General features: G+C 36.9%; 1 protein-coding gene across 3 annotated transcripts in view; it reads right to left on the bottom strand.

Moving 5' to 3' along the window:
- Nucleotides 1–1,281: 1,281 nt before the first annotated feature.
- Nucleotides 1,282–12,366, bottom strand: part of cyp1a1 (cytochrome P450 family 1 subfamily A member 1) — a 37,712-nt gene continuing 26,627 nt past the window's right edge. For all 3 annotated transcript variants that reach the window (XM_031897500.1, XM_031897501.1, NM_001097344.1), the window contains 6 exon segments: nt 8,122–8,976; nt 7,597–7,723; nt 7,270–7,359; nt 5,627–5,750; nt 4,836–4,922; nt 1,282–2,688 (listed from right to left, as the gene is read on the bottom strand). In XM_031897500.1, coding sequence (XP_031753360.1) covers nt 2,388–2,688; nt 4,836–4,922; nt 5,627–5,750; nt 7,270–7,359; nt 7,597–7,723; nt 8,122–8,976 — 1,584 coding nt within the window. In that variant the 3' untranslated portion in view covers nt 1,282–2,387.

Here is a 12,366-nt window from a genome sequence, read left to right as displayed (position 1 = left end):
AAACTTCTGACCAGCTTCTCTCAGCTGTATTTTTGCTTTCTTATCCTGGGTGACTTACATTAAAGTGCATTGGAAACCACATCCACAACTCTGATCTTACAGAATAGGTACATTTACAATTGATCTTGCTAAATGTTTATTGTTAGCAAACCTGTGAAAATCTTTAATGAGTGTATATGGCTCGTTTACGATAGTTGCATCTTATGTCATAATTTTCAGACTGTGTCCCTGATTTATATTTTTATTTACATTTAAGACGTGAAAGGGCCTGAATTTGAAGAGCCCCTGAAACATTTTTGTAATTCATCTTTATTAATTAAAATGTTTTTTGCCAAGTATGGATTTGCGGCAAATTTCCACGTTTCACCATTGCAGTTGTGCAATTTTTTTGGCAAGGCAAAACAAGACAGATTTGCTCATCACTACTGCTGACAAGCTTTCTCCTCTATCTTCTGAAGGGATGGTTGACTCTAGCTTGCTTTCTGCCCAAACAGGAAGTTGACACTGAACTGGTTACTGCGTGTCTTCCCTCCTCTCCTGCTTTATTTGCTTTGTGCTGATTGGATTGGCTGAATCTTGACAGCCAAAAATATGCAAATGAACAAGTTCAGTGTAATCTTTTTTTTTTTGGCTGCCTGCCAAGTCCTGGTCTGGCAAATCGCCTACTGAGAGTAGAGAGCAGAGAAAGAGTGGCAAGAATCTAGCAGGGCTGATCCTGGTCTGTATCTTCAAACCTACACATTTTAATTATAAAGATGATTACTATAAAACATATAATAAACCCAAAAGGATTGTTTTGCCACCAATATGGATGTATGCAGCATAGTTATGATCAAGCATGGTACTGGTTTAATATTAAGAAAAAAAACCAAACAATTCTAAATAAAAAAAGGAAATCGGTTGCCTAAAATAGATTCTATGGGAGATGGCCTTCCTGAAATTCTAAATTGGTTCTGGGTAATGGATTTACTGATTCCATGTAGTGATGTGCAGGTTGAAGACTTTACAACCCGCAATGATTCAGCCAACCATATTACACTGATTTATATACCTGCGTCACACCTCTTTTTCTGATATTATTAGAGGGGGTTGGGTGGGGTGAGCACAGTTATATAATCAAGCTCTATTGCTAGAGGGGTTTGGAATGGAGTGTAGACGTCAGGAATCGAAAAAAGTAACACTGAATTCTGCCAGTCACCTGCCTCGAGGGGCAGTTGTTCGGACTGAACTTGCCTGACCCCCATATGAGTAATGTTATATCCAAATAAACAAAATACAAAATAAAATGTAAAAGTAATATTTATTATCTCACAGAGACTACAGCAATATACAATAAAACTTACATGGAATTTTATCTGCCATTATTAAAATATTTTTTTCCATTATCATTTTAAACAACTCTTACAAAAAGAAAAATAAAGTCAATGTTAAATGTCATATAGAAACACTAATATAGTCCGTACCTCTTGCCTGAAGACTTGAGAAACACTTGTATAATATTATATTCCTCTCCCCTTGAACTTTTGGCTCCATGTGATACCCCATATCTGGGCAGAGAGGAAACTAGATGTTGTTCCCAATGCTCACACACTATAGAATATTTCCAGAAAAGGATAAGGATTTCATGCCCAGGAAACAGAACAAGCAGGGAACCCCTCTAAATCTGCAGGCTTTCCTATAAAGTAGGCATTTACTGACACTTTAATCATTTAGGTTCCCAAAAAAATGGAAACAATTTTACAAGCAGAGAACCACTAAAAAAGGACATTCATTTTGTTGGGTGAATATTTTTATGCCATGAGTATTCTTTTAAAAAATATGCCCCTATGGCTACACGCTCCCTGCATCTACATTTCCCCCTGTTGCATGTAATGAAAATTCCTAACATTAATAAATAGGGTATTTCACATAGAAAGTAATGGTAGAGAGAAAATGATCAAAATAGGTAAATGTACATATTCCAACAACTGATTTCTCTGAATTTTATCGCTATACTTAATCACATATGTAGTTATATTAAGATTTGGTTAAAAGATGGTTGAGTCCAACAATGCCGTTTATCTGTATTTGGTTACATTTTACCTGTAATTGCATCCTTCAAACATACACACACAAAATATCAAAATAGCTTTGCCACTATATACTTCTCTTTTGTTAGCTTGTTCTGTACATTTTCAGAGCTTAATTAAATCAGTAATAACAATGCAGTGGTGTGTTCATTGTCATAGTTCACACTGAATTACACTCTATAAAACATCCTCCATCAGGTCCCATCGCCAAGACTGGGGCTAGAAACCAAAGTCCAACAACACTGGACATTTTTGTTTTAGATACCAAAGCTGAAACCCATCTGAGCTTCTTACCAAGAGCTCCTACCAAGGAAATTCTTAATTAGTTAACAAAGCAAAACGCAGTTTAGCTGTAAGATGGCAACGCTTGTGTTTCATGGTTAGTCCATACTGTGGAGACATGTCCAGTTTTTCTCCATCTTGTTTAAAGAATTGCATCTGCTGGAGCATGGTAGTGAGAAAGAGGAAGACCTCCATTCTCCCAATGGCTTCCCCAACACACCTCCTTTTTCCCAAGCCAAAAATCATTACTTTCTCCATCTCAGTTTTGTTCACCATTGTGCCATCGTTGTTCAAGAAGCGCTCTGGGCAGAACTTGAATGGATCTTGCCACAGGTTGCTGTAAATCAAAACATATGTTATTAGTGGCAAAACAGCAGGAATGAAAAATTCAAATGTGACTGCAAATATAGTATGTCCGAAATGGCTGTAGGCTTTAAAAAAAGAATTTCTCTTCTCTAAGTCACAAATATTAATACAGAGCTGGGTTACATGCAGTTGAATCTACAAAATACATACTTGAGAGCTACCAGATACTGTATCAAATACATTAGGGCCCACTTACAATGCCCCATGCAGTGTATAAAGTGCAAAAAGGGAGCGACTGGAGACTGCACTTAGAATCAAGTGCAGCCTGTGTTAGGCCACACTCAATTCTTTAAGTGCAGGCGATGCAAATAGGTGCCCTCCCTTCCCATCCCTACTTTGCATGTCATTTTAAGGACATGCCCCTTTGCTCCCCTAAATGCTCTTACACTTGTGCCCCTGGGATCATAAATGGCCCCTATTGTCTAGAGCAGTGCTGTCCTATGTGAAAGAATTATATTATATCATAAGACACATCCTTAAATCCATATCCCTCCTCCCCTGTGAAAAACACAGTGACCCCCAACATATAATTACACACCTTAGGCACCATATAATTACTATTTCCAAATGCTAAGAAACTTCCAGAACAAACCTCTGCCAGGTTCACCTTTTACAGGCAGCATAGGGCAGGCAGAGTATGGCACACATATGCAGCATAGGGCAGGCAGAGAATGGCGAATATGGCGCACACAGGCAGCAAACAGTGACACAATGCTGGCACTACTCCTGCAGTCTGAGGTGTGAACAGGTGAACAATGTGGGTGCTTACCGTCTGAGCCTAAGGTGTGAAAAATGCAGGGACTAAAAGGTGTGAACAACACAGGGGATTATATGTTTAAACAATACAGAGGGATTACAGCCTGAATCTGAGGTGTGAACAATGCAGGGGGCCAGTTAATCTCAGTACTGAAACCATTTAAAGCTTACACAAAGGTAAGCAGTCACAGCAGCCTGGCATCCCCCCCCCCAGGGGGGGGCACACAGAGGGGGGCCGGGGGCCACCAGTTGAACAGCCCTGGTCTACAGGTAGTATAGCAGTGACAGATGTTTGAAACTTGTGGCATAACTGTAAAAAGGTATGTGTCAGCTTGTAAAGAAGAGTTTACAGCTGTTTCTGCTTATGTATAATTATTTTTTATTATTTTAGTGGTTCCTATCAGGAGGCTTTAAAATGCTCAAAGAGCCTAAAAGTAATTTGTTCATCGTCACCCTTAAGGGAAATTAAAAGTCCAAATATTTCCAGTATCAGAAACTAGAATAAATGGAAGCCCCTCTAAAAAAATGTAGTTAATTTAGTCAGTGCTGATACTGGAAAAAAGTTTACCAGTTTTAAAGAAATTATAGCCACTTACCAATCACCATAAGAAGCATTAAGATTCTACTTTTATTTGTAGTAATTTTCCCTGTTTTTATTCATCTCATTTAATACTGCATGCACAGTACAGGGATCTATTATGCTGAATGCTTGGGACCTGGGACTTTCTGGATAAGGGATCTTTCCATAATTTGGATCTCCATGCCTTAAGCTGGCCATACACGCACCGATAATAACTTTGTTTCGTACGATATTCGGTGTGTGTATGGCATGTCAACGAGTCGACCGATATCGCAGGAGGCTGCTGATATCGGTCGACTCGCCGATCGGCCAGGTTAGAAAATTTTGATCGGGCGCCATAGAAGGCGCCTGACCAAAATCTGCCGTCAGAGCTGAATCGGCAGAAGGAGGTAGAAATCCTATTGTTTCTACCTCCTTATCTGCTGTTTCAGCCCTGAACGGTGTATGGCAGATGTTTCGTGCGACCGGCCACCTTTAGACTGGATCCTATTCCTGTACAGTACTGTGTAGTTTTATTAGTCAAGTGATCAAAAAAAAATATTTTATTTCCTTATCTCCTTCAAATTTCAATTACATACATACATTACTGAAGAAAAGTGAATGCGCACTAAGGGGGTTATTTATCAACATTTTTTACGTAATTTTCCTATTTTTTACTACTTCAAATAACCTCAATATAAAGAAAAAGTGAATGTGAAAAGTAGTGCCTGGAACAAACAATTTATACATTCTTGCTGTAGTTTCCTATAAAGCATAGAAAGCGGGTATTTGTTTATACTTACGGGTCATGATTAACTTGCCACTGGTTGATCAGCACACAGATTCCCTTGGGGATGAAATATCCATTTAACATTGTGTCTTTGGTTGTGCTGCAACATAAAAAGTCAACACATATTTGCCAATGTTACTTCATGTATTAATGATCTGTGTACATTTAATTCTCAAGTAGACTTTTTAGTATGTTGTGAAATGGTCAATTCGTAGCAACTTTTCAGTTGATCTACATTTTTTATAGTCTTTTTTTTTATGATATGCCTTCTTCTGACTCTTATCTTTTTTAAATGGGGGACCCTAGCAGCCAAAAAGTCTATTGCTACAATATTGTTATTGTTACTTTTCATTAATCGTGGACCCAAGCAACCAAATTGCTGCTGACATTTTCAACTGGCAAATAATTTAAACCCAAAAAAAAATAACCTCTGTCAAATACTTGAAAAAACAAAATTCTATATTATAGTAGAAGTTATGCCAAACATGAAATTGCTCCCGTAGGCACAAATTCATACTACATACAAGACTTAAACCGCTATGGCACAGAAGGTTTGTTTGCGCATGCGTGCGCAGGGGAGGGGGGGCTTTGGGGTGCCCAGATTTGAAATCCGGCACTGCATACATGTACCATTCAGTTAGCCTCAGAAGCACCACTTTACTTTAGTAGTGAGCAACATGGTAGACTTCATGTCCCTTAAATTGAAGATTACTCAAAAGAGCAACAAGTTTAATTTGATGTCCAGTGGTCAACGCATCCCAAAAAACTACAAAATGCTTAGTGTGAAATATAATGTATTCTTACCAGTGAGGAATCGTGAAGGGCATGAAAGAAGAATGACGGAACATCTCCAGTATAAAAGCTTCAGTATAAGGCAGCTGAGCTCTGTCTGATAATCTGGGCCTCCTTTCTCTGCCAATAACCTGGTCTGTATGTAAAGATCAAGAAATATTATTGATAAGTTGCTATTTTTTTGCTATTTTTACCTTTGGGTAACTAATACATATGAGTAAATTGTGGTCTGAGTTACTGTAGTTGCAGCCCATGTTACTGCTAACTGCATTCTAAATAACCCTACACATAACGTGAAGGCACATCCCTATATTGCCACCCCTTTAAAATTGTTTGTTTGCAGCTTATTAGTGTAACTAAGGCGGGGAAAAATAATATAACTCCTTGTGAAATTTACAGAATCTTTCTTATATAAAGAGCCACACTTAATAATAATCAGGCACCATTTTACTGGTTAAAAAAAAGCCTTTAAACAGACAAAAGTTTCATAGTAACATAGTAAGTTAGGTTGCAAAAAGATGTACATCTATCACGTTCAACCATAATGCCTATATATAACCTGCCTAACTGCTAGTTGATCCAGAGGAAGGCAAAAAAAGAAAAAAAATATTGTCCTCCAGCAGACATGCCCAAAATATGGTAAAGTATGGGGAGCTAGAAACATGGCCAACCCCCAAAGCGAGAGAGAGACTGAAACTGTCCCATGCATGGTCCTTGCAAGGATGATTATAAGATTCACAGTGCTTAAATAATCCCCCTCCATAATACATAATAACGAAAAAAATAAAACCACTTAAAAATTAGAACCCAGCATCATAGCGTCTACCATTACCCCAATACATACATAGTATTACATAGTATACATAGTAGATAGATATATAGTATTAAATGACATTATGCTAAAGTGGCTTAATTAAGTAGCTGCCTGCATCCCCAGTCTGATCCAAATGGTAACAAAGTGGCAGTAAAGTGCTAAAGTAACCATAAATATAGCAACCGTACATGTGTCAACCAGAGTGTTGTAATATTCTCAGTAACATACAAATTACTTTTGGGAACTCACTGGGGCCAGAAAATAGTGGGACATGGAGGTACAGGATGGCATACTAACAGACCCATGATTTACTGTCAAAAGGCTAATTTACCTGTGGTGCATTTTAAGTTCCTTTGGTTGAAGCACATTTACTGCTGAAAACGTTTTAGGGCTTTTATAGCCTTCTTAAATTAATTTTTTTAAAACCTGGGGACACATTTCCTTAACATTTCTTCAGTTCTTTTAAGCCTTCTTTTATGTGAATAAAAATATGTTTTTTTAAAAACAATGACTTATTTATTTTCAGGAATTACTGATAACACTTCGCCGTTTTTCATGTTATGGAACACAAAGGCACACATGTCATAGCATACATTTTCTCTGCCAGTGGGAAAAGTGCTGATCCCTATGCTTGTGTGTAGTAACAGTCTTGAATAGGATCCTCCTGTCACTGCACACACTGGGTAGATTTCACACACAGGTAGGCATTTTCTGGACCAAATTCACCAGCAGAGAAAATGCAAAATGGGACACTGGTCAAAGCCTTGTGGAAATCTGCAATCCATATATCTTGGTTAGAGTCAGATAATATTTAAAATAAATACATCTTTGATGACCTTACCCAGTTCATCCTGAATTCTCTGTTGTATGTTAGGATGGGCCACAAGGTACATGAGACTCCATGAGAGAGCAGTGGTAATGGTATCAAACCCTAAAATGATAAGTAGGAATCTGTTATCATAACCTCAGTGGTGTCTTTCAAAGACTACCCAAAGCTGTTTCCTTTTCATAGACAGGTTGGCAAAATACCATTTTCCTTAGAGAAACCAGAGTATACAAGAATGGATATTTGTGGCAGAAGTACAGGATGAGTTTCTCTTTAAACAAAGACATACCTAATGCATGTATTATGCTATACTTCTAAACTGTAAAGATTGATTCTACTTACCAGCACCAAAAAGGTCATTTACTATATTCACAATTTTTTCATTTGATAATTGAATATTTGAGTTCTCATCAACTCTCTTCTCCTGGGAGTGTTGAATAAGTGAATCAGTAATATCTCGTATATGGTTCTGGAGAAAAGATTAAAATGATAAAAAGAAACTAAATGATAGGATCTCAGCATGGCTCTAGCTAAAAATCTATACATTACTGGGCAAATTTTTGCATTTATATTTTTTATAAAAACACTGTTACACAAAAACTGAAATTCCTTCTCTGCACATTTGTATTCTTGCCTGTGGAGGGAAGCTTCCACATTACTTACATGCACCAAAATATTTTCTAGAGCATTAAAAAGGTAATGCTTAAAAAAGATAATGCAGTTCTTTTAAAATGCTTGGCAAACATATATCAGCCAAGCAGTCTTACTTTCATGTATGAAATATTTAAAGAAGAAACTTCCTTTGCATACATTTTTGCCTTAATACCTCACTGCCCATTAAAGGAAAATATGTTGTTTTCTGCTTACCTTGTCAAATGTTTTGTAGTGCTCTTTGGTGAATTTCTGCATGAAGGCTAGGAACTTTTGGTTGATTTCCTTGAAGGCCTTCATGCTAGAGTTGGGAAGATATTGTAGAATTGGGATGAAATCTGCAGGGTTGCCTGAAGCAGCTGCTGCGCCAAACTCATCAGTAAGATTCACCACATTCAGAAGCTCTTCATCATCATGGTTATATCGTTTACCAAAGCACATGCCACAGATGACATTGGCGACGGAGACCACCACGTATCTGTAGGGGTCAAACTCTCCTTTGTCATCAATTAGTTCCTTAAATTTCCTTATTAAATATTCTGCTTCTGTAATAATGTTTTCTTCAACAAGGCAAGAATTTGATGATGTGGGTGAAGGGGAAGTAGCAAAGGTTTTGAGGGCATTTTGTGCAAGTCTGCGTCGAGCTCTCCACACCTCTCCGGAATCACTGCTGAATGTCATGCTCTGACCGTCACCGACCAAGCGGAAAGTGAAGAGATCTGGACGGCCGGCAAACTCATCACTCTGTCGTATCAGTGCTTGCCTGAGAGTCTCCAGCCCACTAAGGACCAGCATAGGCTTTGTGCCAATTTGAATCTGGAACACATCACCATAGGTTTCGCTCATTTTCGTCAGGCTAAGATGTGGATTCTTGCTCAGGGATAACAAATTCCCAATAACAGGATATGGCATAGGCCCTGGTAATTTCTTTGTTCCTGGTGGGAGTTTGACCCTTTGTGACCTAATCACCAGGAACACTATGGCAAAGACTATAGATGCCACAAGAACCTCAGTGGTAGTTGAATTGTCCATCATGTCAGCAATCAAACCTATCCAACTTGTCATTTTTGTCTGCAAGAACAAATAAAAAAAAAATCAGCAGATTTAAATGTTAAGATTTTAATGTTAAGGTACCTCAGTTACCATAAAGATCACAGGGAAAAAAAGAAAATCATGAAAAACTTTCCTTAAAATGGACATTTCTTGGCTTTCTTGGATAATAGGTTTCCTGAAAATAGAAACCACCATACCTGTACACATTTTATAAATGTACTGAAAGTTTTAAGAAAAATTAAAACAGCAACATTAGAAAGCCAAAAAAGAAATACAGAAGATGGCTGTACGCTAACTACCTATATATTACATAATACACATGCTTTTGGTTTGTGTTTAAGTCAAGTATTAGTGGTTTATTTAAAAATGAAAGCATAATTATTTAAAATTATAGGTTGGGCTACTCAGGCAGCCACAAAAATTGCTAGATGTATTTTTTAACCTTACATTTTTTAGTTATAAACCCCCAGTAAGCCTCTGAGTGGCTAAATTGTAATCACTCGCCAATCATTTCAAGCGAATGCATTCTCTGCTGTAATTTTGGGTATGTCTTATGTCCTGTTTTGTAGACAACTTATTTGCTTTTGTTTAAAGTATGTTATTAAGAGTGGACTAGAAAGCAGGATACCATTTAAAGTAGATGATTACTATTTTTCTAATGCTAATCAGACCCAGGCCTGAACTGCATCACCTCTGTGGCCCAGGACTGGGATGCACACGACTCAGTGGCTAATTTCTGATTATTGTGTTAATGCAATCCTTCTGTAGCTTAGAGAACACACTGAACTTTCAACTGTAGAAACCATGTTCCATTCCCACTTTTGCTCTGTTTGACCTTGAGCAACAAATTTTATCTCCTGGTGTCTCAGCCAGTGAGACTACTTTTAACTAGCTACAAATAGTTTGTTATTTTAGGTTTATTGTTTTCAGCAACAGAGACTATACAAGCATTAATATATTTTAAAAAGATAAGTATAAACTATTTTTCCTTTTTGACTTCTTATGCCTTGATGTTAAGTAGTGGAGGTCTGCCAACATTTTGTACAACTTGCCACAACTTTCCCTGATGATTTTTTTCACTCTACAGTACAGGTTGAAAACTTTTAAGAAATACAATTCTTCAGCCTTAACCATCCACAAAATTAACTTCTCTATCTCTCCATGACCACACACATAATTTGCCAATTTAAAGGTAGAAACTTGATTCTGGCTATTAAAGGGGTTTTCCCCTTTGAGTTAACTTTTCGTATGATGTAGAGAGTAATATTCTAAAACAATTTGCAATTGGTCTTCATTTTTATTACTTGTGGTTTTGCAAGTATTTCAGTTTTTGTTCAGCAACTCTCCAGTTGGGAATTTCAACAGCTATCTGGTTGCTAGGGCCGAAAAATTACCTTAGTGACAAGGCATTGGTTTGAATCAGAAACTGATATATTAATAGGAGAGGACCTTAACAGAAAGAAAAGTAATAAAAAGTAACTATAACAGTTAAGTAACTATAGCAATACAATTGTAGCCTTACAGAGCAACTGTTGTTTGGCTGCCGTGGTCAATGACCCCCATTTGAAAGTTGGAAAGAGTCAGAAGAAGAAGGCAAATAATTAATAAAACTATAAACAATGCAGACCAAATGAAAAGTTGCTTAGAACTGGCCATTCTGTGACACACTAAAAGTTACTAAACGTTAAAATTAATTTCCTATATTCATTTATTTTCTTAGTATTTTTCTAAAAACAGGGAAGTCAATATTCTTATAAAACGCAAAAATGAAATATTCTTAATTACTAAAAAGACAAGCAAATTCATCAAATTGAACTGTATTGCTGAAGTGTTTGACAAATTTATGATTTGCCATTTGAAACACAGTTAAGGAAACAATGTCACAGGGATAATTGTGGAGGATAATGTGATAAAGCAAGAAAAGTATCTGCTGTAAAAGAAATAACAATGCTGTATTTTATAACTGTTGCAAACAAGACTGTTTAATCATAATGATCTTTATTGTATAGAATGATGGAAATTGAATGCAGGTAATAGGAGAAGAGTGCTTGTTAGAATTCTCTTTGGAAAATGTAGGGCTTTTAGCATATTGAAGCAATTATTACAAAAACATGTTGTCTGCACGTTTGCATTTAAATCACTAGTGAGTGCCATAAGCCCCACAATTACCTTACAGCAGAGCTGCCGAGTACATGTGTATTTGTGACATAATTGTGACATGCTGAACCATAAGCACTTGTGTGCAGGGCCCCAGAAATGATGGGGGCCCCATGTGTCTGTACACCTGTTCTTCTCTGATGGTTGCCCAGCCTTTAAAGAAGTTGGCATGACTTTTATTTATATTATTACGTAATGTTATACCACTGCAACAACACTTTCAATGTGCCATGATAGTGCCAGTGGAATAACATTTAACTATAACAAAAAAAATACATATTTTTTAAAATGTAGAGGTCCCTTTTGTTTTTTGCTCTTGCGATCAACTGGCCACTGACAATCTACTGTAGATTAAGATCTGCAAGTGCTTAAGAGTATCATGGGAGAGCAACATGTGCCATAGGTTAATAATGATTATACAGAGATTATTGTAAAAATGGCATATCTTACTATAAGGGTGATTTTTAAGCCTCTACAATATCTCTTTATTTTGATATTCTCAGGTAACATCTATTATTTCCACAATTAATATTTGGATTATGATGTTATGTTATTATGAATATTTTGCCAAGAGTGTCAGTATTTGACCAAATCCAAAAATGGATTTCAAATATGGATTCAAATAATCCTTATGGTTAAATCTGTAAACACGTTATAAATAAATATATACGACGATGTGTGCTTATGTAGCTTAGCTGCTTAACGCTGCAAACACGGCAAATTGTAAGCCACTGATAAATTGGTTTCTTGCATTTCAGTGTAATAATTAATTGAAAGCCTGTTTCTCAGAAATATAGTAAGCCCCAAAGAAAAATTTGACAACAGTGCAACAATGGAGACAGAGGACCCAGCTAATTTTGGTGAGGGGGGGCGGCAGAAGTATAGTGGGCTTTTATATTCCTAAAACTGAAAAGGAATAGAGTGGTAAACTAATAAAGCTTTGTATTATAGATTTAAGTTATATTAAGATGCTGAATTCTTGAAAAAGTGTTCCCCCACTCCTCTAGGAAACATATAACTTTGCTCTGATTCACACAGGGCCGTCTTATTTCAAAAAGAACACATAAAAACACCTATTTTTTCTATGAGTTTTTTTTATTTTTTCTCTATCCCACACCCTTCAAATATTTTTTAAAACACATTCCTTCACCAAAGGGGTGCCTGCCGCAGCCATAAAACATGACAATATAAATGCAGCTCCAAAGGCTCACGAATGCAGAATTATTCAGTCCTGTTTTTCCCATCTTAATA

The sequence above is a fragment of the Xenopus tropicalis genome, chromosome 3 (genome assembly GCF_000004195.4).
Source record: "Xenopus tropicalis strain Nigerian chromosome 3, UCB_Xtro_10.0, whole genome shotgun sequence".
Lineage (NCBI taxonomy): Eukaryota > Metazoa > Chordata > Amphibia > Anura > Pipidae > Xenopus > Xenopus tropicalis.
The sequence above is the reverse complement of the archived record's forward strand: the minus strand, read 5'-3'. Positions and strand labels throughout refer to the sequence as shown.